The 14,750-nt window shown below is 49.0% G+C and overlaps 1 protein-coding gene across 2 annotated transcripts; it reads right to left on the bottom strand.

Moving 5' to 3' along the window:
* Positions 1-685: 685 nt before the first annotated feature.
* Positions 686-13,434, bottom strand: ZSWIM7 (zinc finger SWIM-type containing 7). 2 transcript variants are annotated; one of them, XM_033172307.1, is made up of 5 exons: positions 13,134-13,249; positions 9,927-9,948; positions 6,390-6,492; positions 3,024-3,128; positions 686-1,337 (listed from the first exon to the last, which is right to left on the bottom strand). In XM_033172307.1, the coding sequence occupies exons 1-5, from the start codon at positions 13,207-13,209 to the stop codon at positions 1,218-1,220; spliced, it is 426 nt and encodes a 141-aa protein (XP_033028198.1). In that variant the 5' UTR covers positions 13,210-13,249; the 3' UTR covers positions 686-1,217. The 2 variants fall into 2 exon arrangements, with proteins under 2 accessions (XP_033028198.1, XP_033028197.1); XM_033172306.1 differs by lacking the exon at positions 9,927-9,948 and having other exon boundaries at positions 13,134-13,434.
* Between the last annotated feature and the right edge of the window lie 1,316 nt (positions 13,435-14,750).

The raw sequence follows: 14,750 nt of genomic DNA, 5'->3' as shown, positions 1-14,750 counted from the left end.
TGTGGTTTGGGACAGGCGACACTTAACGCCTGACTTCTAAATGGGCTTTCCCCTGCAAGGAAACCCAGGGGGCACCCACTGTTGTCCTCTCAATTTTGTCCTCACAGCAACCCCGGGAGGTCTGTTAAACATTGTGCCCAAGATCACTTGGTGAGCTTCGGGGCTGAGTGCTGGCGTTGGGACAGAACATGCGGCTTCCCTCTCATAGTCAAATACTTGGAGCTCCACAGCCTGATTTAAGGTGAGAAGAGGGATGGATGGGGTGAAAAGGTTGCACTGTCTGCAAGCGATGAGTTTAGGCCAGAGTGATCTGCCTCTCCCATGGGCAGCCTTCTGGGAGGGGAAGGAAGAGAGGGAAAGAGAGAAAGAAAGGCGGAAGAGAAGGGGTGGCGCAAAGAAGAGGGAAAATAGGTGGCCTAGCTCACCTTTGGCATACAGCCCCTGCCTGGAAAAACAACCACCTGTATCGGCTCTCTGTCTATATACATCACAGCAGCATTCTCTTCCCTGTAATAAGGACTAGAAACTTGAAACAAAGCCAATTGGCTCAGGAAGCTGAGCGCAGGGTGCAGTATACTACATTCAAATGTGCCCCCAAAGAAGCTCAGCAGACACATTCAGCTTGGGAACGCAGAACCGGACTTAGGCCCACCAACACACACAAAAACTTTCATTTTCCTGCATGCACATATACAAAAATTGTAATGTGACCCTAAAATAACCAGGTCTCTGCATGGAGCAATTACAGGTCCAGGGTAGACATCTACCTGCTTCCCCCAGAAGCCAGACGGACAGCGAGAGCAGGGGGATATCATCTTTCATTGATCCCAGTTTGGGTTAAAGCCCTCGCCCCCTTTCTTGAGACCCCGTGGCCCTTCGGACAATGTCAAATTCAAACCCCCAACATCACTGGCCATTGCTGGCAGCAAGGGCTGGTGGGAGTTGGAGTCTAAGGACTTCCCGATTCCCTTCTCTCCGGAGGGAAGGCCTCTTCCAGAGGCATCACTCCTGTGGAGTATTCACTGCTGCTTCATTGAGCAGGACCACAACTCCCAGCATCCCTTACCATCAGCCACTTCTAACTGCAAGGGCTGATGGGAGTTGGAGTCCAGCAGCGTCCAGACAGCCACACAGGTTCTCTGTTCCCTTACAGAATCTCGGAGGCTGTTCGCAGAGGAGCAGGAGAGGATTCTCTCTCGAAACCCAGGCTGAGGTCTTCATCTTTCTTCCTCCTCCTCCTCTTGCAGCAAGAGTCTGGTCAGCTGCTTGTCTGGGACAGTCAGCTCCTGGCAGGACCCGAGCGCCTGGCTGAGGTAGACGGCGAGAAGGTGCTTACACTGCAAGGGAGGAACGAGAACGGTTAGCAGCACAGCCAAGAGTGCCCAGAGCAGAGGCAGGATGATTTCTAATGCAGGCTGAAAAACAAGCCTCCGTTTGCTGCTGGGAGTCTCAGACCCTGGCTGTTGGACCAGTCCCCACCCCACCCCAAGCCCATCTTGTCCAGCATCCTGTCCTCACAAGAGGAGCACAACAGCTCTCTTCCATGCACGGTTCCCAGCGTACTGCTTCCGGCAGTGCACAGCCAGAGTGGCTTGTGGCCCCTGATCTAGCCACATTCTCTATGAGCTCGTCTAATCGTCTGTTAAAGCCATCCAAGTTGGTGGCTACCATGACTGCACCTTGTGGCCACAAAGCCATAGTTTAACCCTGTGTTGTGTGAAGAAACTCTCTTGTCTGTCCTGAGTCTTCCAACATTCAGCTTCTCTGTATGAGGAACAGAGAAAAACGACTCTCTATCCCCTTTCTCAAGGCCAGGCACAATTCTATCGACGTCTATGCTATCTCCCCACTTCCTTGCCTTTCTTCCCCTAAACGAAAAAGGCCCAAACATTATAGCCTTTCCTCCATAGGATCATAGAATCGGAAGAGACCACAAGGGCCATCCAGTCCAACCCCCTGCCAAGCAGGAAACACCATCAAAGCATTCCTGACAGATGGCTGTCAAGCCTCTGCTTAAAGACCTCCAAAGAAGGAGACTCCACCACACTCCTTGGTAGCAAATTCCACTGCCGAACAGCTGTCAGGAAGTTCTTCCTACTGTTTAGGTGGAATCTTCTTTCTTGTAGTTTGAATCCATTGCCCCGTGTTCGCTTCTCTGGAGCAGCAGAAAACAACCTTTCACCCTCCTCTAGATGACATCCTTTGATATATTTGAACATGGCTATCATATCACCCCTTAACCTTCTCTTCTCCAGGCTAAACATACCCAGCTCCCTAAGCCGTTCCTCATAAGGCATCGTTTCCAGGCCTTTGACCATTTTGGTTGCCCTCCTCTGGACACGTTCCAGCTTGTCAGTATCCTTCTTGAACTGTGGTGCCCAGAACTGGACACAGTATTCCAGGTGAGGTCTGACCAGAGCAGAATATAGTGGTACTATTACTTCCCTTGATCTAGATGCTATACTCCTATTGATGCAGCCCAGAATTGCATTGGCTTTTTTAGCTGCTGCATCAGTCCCTTGATCGTCTCTGCTGCCGCTTCCTAGCTCTGCAATATCCCTTTTTGAGGCGAGGTCTTCCCTATGCCCCTTGCAACGCAATCCCTTTTTAATTGGAGCTGCCAGGAGATTGAACCCGGCAGGCTTTGCACAGGAAAGCAGGGACGCTGCCCACTGAGCCATGTCCCCTCACTACTAGTCTTTTGAGCCCAATAATTCCTCCTTTGCAGGACTTGAGTGGAACAATCAGAAAAAGGAAGCGACCCTCAATATGCTGTTGGGCGACAACTCCCTTTATCCAAGCGGCTGTGCGATCCGGGGGCTGGTGATAGTTTTGGACTACAACTCCCATCATTCACGAAGCTACAGCTGATGGGAGTTGTAGTCCCAAACTACCCAGAGGGCTCCAGATTGGGGCGGGCTGCATGAGAGCTGCCTCACTGCTAGGATCCTCCGCCCTGCTCTACCCGTCTCGCCATCGCAGAGCCTCTTGCCCTGACTCCCCACGTTGCCGGTCAGACTCACCACGAGGCTGTCGCCCTTCCGGAGGACAGAAAACGTGAAGGCCGGGCAAGAGCAGAAGTGGCAGGAGGCGTAACAAGTGTAGTGCTTGCCTGAGCTTCCAACCACCTGTGGGCAGAGCGAGGGGAAACGTATGATTTGCAACGCACACAAACGGAGAGCCGTATCTAACGTGGGTGTCAGGCTTCTCTTGCCTTTGATGTTGCTCGTGAGAAACGACCAGCTCCAGCGGTGAGCTAAAAAGCTGTTTATTTTTCATTAAGAGTTACAGAGTCTTGAAATCATGACTGCTTAATTTCTCTCCCCCCGCTCCTCCTGAGCAATCCCTCTTTCCCTGACAGTGGGTCATATGAAAGCCTGAAGGACTGAGGCGGGCTGGGCTGCGCTGGGCTGGGGAGTTAGAAATAGGAGTCTGTGTCAGACCCAGGCTCAGATCTGCCACCCTGGACCAGTGAACTGTCTGGAAGACTTTGGGTCAGTCACTTGCTCCCGGCCCGGCCTGCCTCACAGGGTTGTTGTGAAAACGGTCTCTTTCGAGGGTACCCTCAACTCTTGGAACATAACATCATCACTGATAACAATGGAGGCAGAGCAGAGCCATCGTGGCTAGTATCCATCCATAGCCCTCCCTTCCTCCATGAATTTGTCTAATCCTCTTTTAAAACCATCCAAGTTGGTGGCCATCGCTGCCTCCAGTGGGAGGGAGTTCCATGGTTTAACTGTGGGCTGCGTGAAGAAGGGCTTTCTTTTATCTGTCCCGAACCTTCCCAAATGCAGCTTCCCTGGATGCCCACGTGTTCAAGTGCCGTGAGAAAGGGAGAAGAGCTTCTCTCTATCCACTCTCCCTACAAAAGGAAGGGTGAGATATTGCGATGCCATAATGAAAAAAGAGAACCCACAGGCAAGCATGCTTCCCACAGCACCCGGTACCCTTCCTCGGACGCCAATGGCACGAGTGAATTTTTAAAAAAAACACCATTATATTGAAAAGAAGTCTCCGATACCGGAAACAAAAGAGAACGGACGTCTCGTGAAGCAGCTCTAACTGTTTGGAATTTGAAAGATCAAGTCTCTGGGGCCCAGGCCTCTCGGCTTGGTTTTTGTACGGAAAATGCTTCCAGGGTTTTTTTTGGGGGGTGGGGGGGGTGGAAAAATGAAGATGCTAATGTTTTCTTTTCTCCTCGTGTTCCTTTGAGGAGGTGGGAGGGTCTGCCAGTCTTCCCTGAGGCAGTCAGAGCATCCCATGGGGAGGCGAGTGTTAAGATGGCCTGGTTCCGGAGTGTCGGGCCGTCAGGTCGACTCGGCCTGAGGCGCCAATGTCCTGAGGTAACAGAGTGAGCCAGAGGAACATACTTCCTAGCCGAGCTGTCCTAAACTGACTCCAGATTGGGCACAATGACACGGTTCTCTCTCTCTTATTTTTTTTTGGGGGGGATCGCTATTCAGCCCCACCAAAGTGCCCGAGGAAAAACCTGGCGTGTGACCAACAGACGCACCCGCTCCAGTTCCGCTGTGGGCCCACCTCGCACGTAGGGGAAGGTCTTGGGTTAGTAGCCGCTGCGGCAGAGGAAGAGAGCGCTGAGCCGCCTACGCACCCAAGCCGGGGGCGGACAGAGAAGGGATGCAAAACTGGCATGTGACCAACAGACACAACCGCTCCAGCTCCGAGTGTCATCCGTCACGCAGCTAATCTGGCTCCTGTTTTGGTCCAAGGGCTCGGGAGGAGCCACAGACCATATTTCAGCCTGGCAGGCGTAATCCACTTATTTACTGCTCTGGGGGCAAGCTGCCACAGAAATAATAGGTAATTGAGATGAAAGTTATCTTTTTCCTTTAAAAATTAAAAAAAGGACGTAAATTAGCAGGAGCAAACAAACAGATCAGAGAAGCTGGGGGGGGGGGGTGGCGGCACTGGAAGATGGAGCATATTCTCTCCAGCAAAGACACGCACAAATACCCAGTTATCTCACACTGCAACCACTCGGCAGTTTTGGTTGCCCATTACTGAAGAGGGCACAGAAGAGCCCAACTGTCTTGTAAGACTAGAACCCCATGGGCCCCCCAAGGAAGCTGAATGGTGGAAGGTCCAGGGCAGAGAAAAGGAAGGACTTCAGCAGCACACAGCGCAGAGCTTTTTATGAGGGGATTGGGCAAATTCATGGAGGACAAGGTGATCAATGGCTGTGCTAGTCGTAGTGGCGATCTGGGGAATTAGGACCTAGCAGAGGGCCTTGTCTGCAGCAGCCCCAGATTCTTCAAACTCCCTCCCCAGAGAGATGCGTCTGGCATCTTTCATATACAGCTTCTGCCATGGGGCTGAAGACCCAACTCTCTACTTGGCCTTTGAGATACCATCCACGATTTCCCATTCATTTACGTCACGGCCAATGTGGCGCGAAATACTTCTAAATGATGAACAATGTTTTCATCATTGTACCGAGTGCCTTATTATTTTTTAGTGGGGTATTTTGTTGACCTTCCTTTGTATTTATTTGTTTTGTTTTGTTTTAGTTCCTGCATGTTAAAAACCCACTTACCCCCCCCCCCAACTTTTTCCCAAGAGCTAAGATACTTTGTTTTGTGGGACCCATCTCTTCAGCTGAATTTATACTGTTTGGTTCCATTTGGGATGCTTCTTATGCATTTAAACAATCGCAATTCTTCAATCTGCTTTTTCACAACTGCGTTTCCTGGGACATCGTGCATAGGGAATCTTTTAAGTGAAGGGGGGGGGGCAAAGGAGCTGCCCGGCCATGGTCTTTCAGAGGCCCGAGGCTGCTTTCCAGAAGGAAGCAACGGCAGGCAGCTCATCTCGGCTTACTTGACCGGGAGGGAGCCTGTCTGCCAGTTTAAGAAGTGAGCTTTTCAATTATTATTTATTCCCTGAGACGCCAGAGACGGCGGCTGTCTTTGAACGCAGACTGTTCGCTGGGCAGACTCTGGGTGTATTGACTGCGAGATCTCCCCCACCCTGACTGTCGCTCCTTCCTGGTTCCTCATCGTCCTTGTTACAACATTGCCCTGGGATCCTGTTATCAACGGATGCAAACGTTTTAATCTAGCCAGGGCTGACGGGAGCTGTGATCCAGAACATCTGGAGGGCACCAGCACCCCTGGCTCTTATCAGATGGAGCAAAGGAAGCTGCCTTTAGCAGAGGCCACCTAGCTTAGTATTGTCAGACATACCCGGAGATGCTGGGGACTGAAGCTGGGACCTTCTGCATGCAAAGCAATTCTTCTGTCACGGAGTCCTTCTCATGCTTGCTAAGGGGGATATTTCAGTGAGACCAGGGTTTCAATGCCCACGCCAACCTCAGTCCACATTGCACACCCCCCGGCCTGCAAGACAAGACCTTTGGGGAATCGTACCTGGTAGACCCGCCTTCCGCTAGGAGATGTGATCCGTGTGACTGACTGGCGGTCCACCAAGTCCAGAGCAGGGACGGCAGAAGCCCCAAAGATGAACTTCAGCCTGGGAAGATGGGAAAGGGGGCCGGGTTAAGCTTCCAACCGCCGAGTTCTGCCCCCGCTGCTCAAATGCTCTGGGGCGGTGTTTCTAGGGAAGGTCTCAGATCTACGCTATAAAGCTAAACGGGTTTGAAACCGAGAGGTCCTGTTTGAGGTTTAATCCTCTTGGATATTTAAAAGAGAGAATCCTAGGACTGTGGAGTTGGAAGGGACCTCGAGGGTCATCTAGTCCAGCCACTGCAGTGCAGGAATCTTTTGTCCAATGTGGGGCTCAAACCCAGGACCATGAGATTAAGAGTCTCATGCTCTTACCAACTGAGCTATCCCGTTTTTTTTTTTTTTTTTACATTTCACCCTTCCCCACAGTAGGTGGCTGAGAGAAAGGAAGTGGCCCAAAGCCACCCAGCAGGGATTTGAACCCAGCTCCCTTTAGTCCTGCTCAGATAATTCTAGCCCAGGCCTGGGGCACCTGCACGCCTCCAGATGTTGCTGGATTGCAACTACGATCACCCCATGACAAGTGGGGCTAAGAGGAGCTGGGAGTCCAGCTAAAGCTTCATGAAGCCACCAGTTCCTCAGCCTGGCTCCAACCACTGCACCACACTGCCCAGCCAAACTGGCATGCAGTTTTAAACGGCTTTTGGATTTCAAGACACCTTATTACTGATGTTTAGGGTTTTGGCCAGAGTAGTGCTAAGCAATTCATTCCATCTAATGCTCCCCTTCACTCCATGCCCTAAATCTGTTCCAGGGGTTCCCCCAACCCTCCAGAGCAGATATTGGGGGGGGGGGGGACACAGGGCATGCATGGGGGGAGGGGGAAATTCCACTGTGCAAGTGTAAATCCTTGTACCAGTGGAACAGGTTGGTTGGATAGCATCCCCGGGCTGCAATCCTAAACGTACTTGAGCCCCACTGAATTCAGTCGCTCTCCTGTATAATCTTTATGAGTAGGTTTTATGCTGTTAATAGATCGCTATTGGGGTTCTTTTCAATAATGTATTAACAAAGCCAGATTTCCTGGTCACTTGTGGCGAGCGGTGACCAGGAAGGGAAGCTTGCAAAAAAAGGTGATGTGGTTTTCCTCCGAACCGACAAATCCTTTTACACAGTGTGGCTGTCAAATGAAACAAAATAGAAAATTCTTTCCAGTAGCACCTTAGAGACCAACTGAGTTTGTTCTTGGTATGAGCTTTCGTGTGCATGCACATGAAAGCTCATACCAAGAGCAAACTCGGTTGGTCTCTAAGGTGCTACTGGAAAGAATTTTCTATTTTGTTTCGACTACGGCAGACCAACACGGCTACCCACCTGTAACTGTCAAATGAAGTTTGTGGGTTTGGGGGCTCTGGCAGAAATCATTTCGCGGGGCTGAGCAAGCACCTGCCAAACCGAGGAACAACATCCCTGCAAATCCTGAGCGCGCGATGCGATGATTTGATGCCCTCCCCAAGAAGCCTTAATCCAGTGATGACACAGTTACTGCACACGACCAACGTCAGGAGAGGCTGTGTGCTTAGCAGGAGGACGTAACCCACTGCCGGACAGACTAGGGAGATTTTAGCTGTTATTTTAGGCTAGGACATCCTACCGGCTTGGGTTCTGGGGGCATGAGGATGCCACGTACCAAAGCTGGCTTGGTGTACAACGTGGAGTTTTGCCTTGATGCCGTACCGACTGCAGCTGCAAACTTTTAAAACGAAAGGAGGCGGCTTTTGACCGAAGGCCCCAGTTTGAAAACAGTATCAGAAAGACAGGCTTTCTATTCTGGGAAGAGCAGATCTAATTCCGCCTGAGAGCCCGGGACAGAACTCAAGGGATTTTAAAGGCTGCACAGCACAGTTGACCCTAATCTCTACGTCACGGAACGCCTGGCAGATGGGCTTGCCCTTAATGCCGTGAATCGGAGGGTCAGAAATGCAAGCAATATATGAAAGAGCGCGGCCGGTTGTAGGACCAGGACTTGGAAAGAGAGGGTGGTCAAGGATCTCTGGAGGCCCACAAGGATGTCTGTTCCAAGCCCCTTTTATAAATGCCATTCCTTTAAAAAGAAAAAAGTTGTTCTGTCTTTGCATGAGCAGGAAGCTGGTGACAACTCAAGAATGGAACAGCTGGCGGAGGAAAATCCAGAGGGAAGAATTGGGGAGAGAGAGCAGAAACAGCCAAAAGGAGGTTCTCCTTTTCATGGAACATCGCTCTCCTCTCTCAAAATTATTACCGATCTGATGTCTCCCATTCCCTTAAACTTCCCCGTTCCAGTCCTTGTTTCAAAGCCTTAAAGGATAAAACAGCTCACATATTTTCAGCGGGTGTTTCCCTGATGAGGGCTAGAAACTTATTCATTACTGTTGTTTCAGAAGTGGCTAGGGGCAAAACATGTGGACGGGGCAAAACATTGCGGGGTATTGAAAGCCAGTGTGGTATAGCAGTTACAAGTGCTGCATTGGGACCTAGGAGACTGGGGTTGAAATCTCAGATTGGCTGAGAGGCTCTCACTGGGTGAACTATGGGCCAGGCACAGCCTCTCAGCCTAGCCTACCTCAAAAGGTTGTTGCGAGGATAAAACAGTAGGTAGGAGAAACAGGGGACACTTAGCTTGCTCTCCTTGGAGGGACATAAATGGAATAAGTAAACAAACCAAGACAATAAGATGCACTCAAGTGCAAAAACTCGTGTAGCAAAATGGGATGTCAGAGATCCCTAGCATAATCCTCCAGCTCTGCCAAAAGCCCCGCTCCGTCTCCTACCCCTGAACTTTGCCAGCTGGTAAGAACAACTGCTTAATATCTGGTGCCTGAGTTCGATTTCTTCCTCTTCCCTCGTGTGCCGTGTTCTTTCATATTGTAAACCTACAGGCAGGGATTGTCTGAACTGATTGCTTCTAAGTCACCGGGACCCTTTTTGGCTGAAGCACAGGGTACAAATGCTGTAAATGAATATATAGACAACAGAACCTCCCAGGGAAATAACATTGTTCAACATGAGTTGCAAGCAGCACTAGGGATAGGTCAATTTCGATTTCTCTGTTTCTCTTCCCCCCCCCCCCCGACTCAGTTCAGTTCTCCCCATTTCTGCAAGAGTCTGCAATTGTTTTTTTTCTTTTTAAAGAAAATTCAACAGCATATTGATGTGAGTTTATCCTGACCCAAACATTTTCTGGAGCAATGTCCCCTATTGCAATGCATTTATATATATATATATATATATATTTTAAAAATTCTTATTTGCAATGTTTTGTTTACCCTTTTAAACAAAACCACCCATTGCAACATTCCAGATCTTGCATTTTGTATATAATTTTCATGGATGCATGTCATTTTATGCATGCTCCCTCCTGCATACATTATTTTGCTGTGCGAATGTTAAGCGTTTTTAACTGTTGACGTTATGTTAGGGCCACAAACAAGTTTTAACGAAAGCCCCTTAGCAACTACTCACGCCAGGAGGAGGTCATCGGGAACTGGAAAAAAAGGAGGAGAAAAAAGCAACGTTAATTTTGGCCCGCAGCAAGGTGCTGGGAAGGGCGCAGAATGTCAATTAGGAACTCTTACAAAATCTCCGCGCGGATCTGCAAAAGTTTCTGGCTGGTTGTTTAAATAACAGCCACAGCCACAAAGTTTTACCCACCTTCCTAAATCAAGGCTGCTAAAATGAAGAAGGCTGGAGTAGCCGGAGGGGAACCAGGAGTGGATTTTGGTGCAAAAAAGAACGCAAGCTCAGTTTCCATTACTGAAAACTAGGTCAGGGTCCCTAATTAGATAGATAGATAGATAGATAGATAGATAGATGATAGATACTTTATTGTCATTGTACGTAGTGCAACGAAATTGAATGTCATCCCACATTTACAGCCACACATACACATGCATACCATCCATCACGACTCCCCAAGATCATATCATTTGGTTACAGCATTTAAAATAGTTATAACTCTTGGATAAAAACTGTTTTTTAGTCTATTCATTCTTAATTGTTCTGTATCTCTTGCCCAAAGGCAACCGTGCAAACAAACTATATCCAGGATGAGATGAATCCTGTAAAATGTTGTTTGCTTTTTGGAGACAACAGGAGCTATATAGTTTGTCCAAAGATGGGAGAGGATGACCGATAATCTTTCAGGCTGTGGTTATGACCTTCTGGAGCATTTTCCTGTCGGTGACTGTGCAACTGGCAAACCAAGCACAGATACAGTATGTAAGAATGCTCTCTCTGCTGCCTCGATAGAAGGACACCAGCAGATTGTTCTTCTTTAAAAGTCTGAGGAAATAAAGTCTCTGCTGGGCCTTCTTTACCAGAGCAATGGTATCAGCGCTCCAGGTCTGTTATTAATAACTGGTTTCTGTACTTGTCCATGCAGGTCCTCCCAGCTTGCTTTCCCCTCATCCCTCCGGTTCCTTTTTCCTCTTGTGCCACACGTTTTTAGATCAGGGGTGTAGAACCTCCAGGCCCCGGGAAGGAGCCAGAAGGAAGAGTCCCAATTAGGCCCATGAGTCCGTTCCCAATAAACCACGCCCACCTGCCCTGTTTGTTGCTTGGTTGGAGCAAGCCTTGCTCCAGGCAGCACAAAGCTGTTTGCATTCGACTCCACTTCAGCAGAGGTTTCCAGGAGGAAAGCAAACCATTGGGGTGGCAGGCACCACTAGTCCTAGCAGGAATGGAGTTTGGGTTTCAGCCCAAGCCCAAATATAAACGTCGTCAGACAGGCTCACTGGTTCGGCAGGCACCACGGGGGATTAAAAGAAACCCTAGATATGGGGGGGGGGATTCGTTTCCTGTGGGTTATCGAAATAGCTCCCTAATCTGGCATGCAGAGGACAATACTACTTCCACGCCTGTCTCGACAACCAGCCAAGGCTGCGGGGGGAGCAGGGGGGGGGCGGATCCTGGCTCAAGCCTGATCTGCGCCGCTGCTTAGCAGATCCGCATGGTTGGCAGGGCTGTGGCACTCTCTGCTGGTGAGGAGGGGTGGGAGAGGCGACAGAAGCTCCATCCAGATAAGACGCTGTTAGTGGGTGGTTCCCTAGACCAGAGGGATGGGAGGTTGCCTGCTCTTGATGGGGCCAAACTCTGAAGGAGTGGGTACGTTGCTTGGGGGTACTTCTGGGCCCTTTGCTGTTGCTTGAGGCTCAGGGGCGTGGAGGGTCTCCTAGCAGCTTCAGCTGGTGGCTCAGGGGCACCTCTATTTGGACAGGGACAGCCTAACCTCTGTTGCCTATGCTCTGGTAACCTCTAGGCTAGATTACTGCAATGCGTTATGCATACGGCTGCCTCTGAAGACGGTTCGGAAACTTCAGCTGGTGCAGAATTCAGCAGCTAGGTTGCTCACTGGGGCAAGACGGTTTGAGCATTACACCGCTCCTGGCCTGACTGCGGTGGCTGCCAAATGGTTTCTGGGCCCAATTCAAAGTGCTGGTTTTGACCTACAGTGAGGGGGGGGGAAGTATTTGATCCCCTGCTAAATTTGCCCGTTTGGCCTCTGACAAAGAAATGACCAGTCCATAATTTTAATGGTAAGATCTCTCTCTTACAGCAGGTGCTTCTAATCTCAACTCGTTACATACAGTGAACATACCAGGTAGCCTGACATCTGGCTGGTTGATAGGGGATGAAATACTTATTTCACTGATTATAATGCACATCAATCTCTGACTTTTGTCTTCTGGGTTTCTGGGGGTTTTCCCTGTTGTTATTCTGTGTCTCACAGCTACAATAAACCAACCATTAAAATTATGGACCGGTCATGTCTTCATCAGAGGGCAAATTTAGCAGGGATCAAATACTCCCCCCCCCTCACTGTATAAAGATTTAAATGGCTCAGGACTACAATACCTCAAGCACCTCCTCACCCCATATGAACAGACCCAGACCATGAGATCATTTTCTGAGGCCCTTCTTCATGTGCATCCTCCTCCATGAAATGTCCGGAGGGTGGCAACACGAGAACGGGGTGACTCCTCCTTTGCGGAATGCTCTCCCCAGGGAGGCTCACCTGGTGCCTTCATTATACACCTTTAGGTGTCAGGCGAAAACATCCTTCAACCAGGCCTTTGGCTTACAGTGGTACCTCGGGTTACATACGCTTCAGGTTACATACTCCGCTAACCCAGAAATAACGCTTCAGGTTAAGAACGGACCTCCGGAACGAATAAAGTACGTAACCAGAGGTACCACTGTATTAACATCCCAAATCCTTCTAAATGTGTTTGTGGGAAGAGGGGGCTATTGGTTTGTTTTGTTCTTGTTTTTATATTATGTTTTGCCTGGAGGAGAGAAGACTGAGAGGTGACATGAGAGCCATCTTCAAATATCTTAAAGGCTGTCATGTGGAATATGTAGCTATCTTGTTTTCTTTCGCTCTAGGGGGGAGGACCCAAACTGATGAATTCAAATGACAAGAAAATAGATTCTGAGTAAATATCAGGGAGAACTTTCTGACAGTAAGAGCCAGTTGACAGTAGAACGGACCACTACCTGGAAAGGTGGGTAGACTCTCCTTCCTTAGAGGCTTTTAAGCAGAGGTTGGATAGCCACCTGTCAGGGATTCTTTAGCTGTGATTCCAGCAATGCAGCGGGTAGACTAGATGTCCTTTGGGGAGCCCTTTCGAACTCTATAATTCTATGATCCAAATACGTCCCCCCACCTACCGTGAGATGTCTCGCAAAAAGCCTTTTCTATCTCTCTCAACAGTTCTTCCGCTAAGGCTGGCAAAGTGGCATCCATCACGGGAATGTATGAGGCGGGCGGTTTTTTCTCTGGGTAGAAAAACAAACACACACACAAGGTTGTTATTAAAGGATAACAAAGCGAGTTTCATTTCCCAGAAGAGGGAGGGCGGGGGAGAGAGAGAGAGAGGGTCCTATTTATTTATCCTTAATAAATCTCCTGTTTCGTTTATTTTTCATTAAAAGCGAAGGCCTCTCAGAATCCTCATAACGCCAGGGGAATTTGAAACCCCACAAACATTTACGAAGCGTCACCTTCTGCTTCGGAGCCTCTAGGACCCGAAGGGTAAAAAATAAGCTAAAATAAAATAAAATAAGGTATTCCTCAATCCCAAATGTGAGGATCCATGGATCAGCTCTGCCCGTACACACTGGATTGGCTACGATGAAAGAGGTCAAAGCATAAGCTGACACACCCCAAATTACCTCTGGAGAAACACAGAACTTAAGAGTTGGAAGGGCATTCTGCCAGTTTCATCCATGGCACTATCTCTGGGGCTCCCAACCATTTTGGGACTTCCAGGAGCTGGCTTGCAAGGGCTGCTTGCAAAATCTGGAGGGTCGCTCTCTCCTCCCCCACTTCCAAAGTCCCCCTTAAGCAGATGCTTTTGACGGTCTGGGGTGGGGTGCCATTCAAGACAGGATGGGAAGGGAAGAGAGTGAACTGGGATGTATCTGAAGGTAGCCAGAGAGAGAACGTCAGTGTAATTTTGTCAAGCTTCTGTTAAAAGAAAAGTGGGGGGGGGGGGGAGAGAAGAGACAATTTCCTCCTGCCCCAGAGATCGCTCTTGATTATTTAAATGCATTGCATGTTTGGCAAAGAGAGAGCAATAATTCTGGCAGGAGGGAAGGTTGGAGATCCTGGGATTCTGACCTCTAGGGATATAAATATTTGAGATGAACAGACAGAGGTCTGGCGCGAGGCTCCCCCACCCGCTCTTCCTTGCTGGTCAGCTAAAGACAGATGGAGCCCAAAGTGGAGACAGAGGTAATATCCTTGAAAGCCACAAAACGTGCCAAAATCTGGAATGATCCCATCCTGTGTGTGCGGATGGAGCAAGGGAGGGACATTAAGAGGGCGCAGGCAATGCAGCAACAACAACAACCCAGCAGTTTCACCTCCGATTTCTCTGGGAAAGGTTTTGGAACAGTTGTGCTGTGTGCCTTACAGCAACATGGGTGTCACCTACGCATGTTTTGAGATATGCAGCAAATGACACCTGCTAACATATCAATTTGATCTTGAAATATTATGCAGCCGTTCCAAAAAAATGACGAAAGAACACAAAATGATAGCATTTATAAAATAGTACTAGCAAGTGTAATAGGAATCGCGGCTGACTCTAAAGTCAATCACACAACTACAAAGTGTTAAATCAGAGGACGTCTATCTATCATCTGCCATTATAGAAACTTGAGGTATCAACCTCATGAAATATGGGTGATACTTAACTAAGTCATACTCAGAGTAGGCCCATTTAAATACATGGATTTAAGTCAGAGTGTGGCAAACATTCAATACCACCTGATATCTGCAGC

Source organism: Lacerta agilis, chromosome 15, assembly GCF_009819535.1.
Source record: "Lacerta agilis isolate rLacAgi1 chromosome 15, rLacAgi1.pri, whole genome shotgun sequence".
NCBI lineage: Eukaryota > Metazoa > Chordata > Lepidosauria > Squamata > Lacertidae > Lacerta > Lacerta agilis.
The sequence above is the reverse complement of the archived record's forward strand: the minus strand, read 5'-3'. Positions and strand labels throughout refer to the sequence as shown.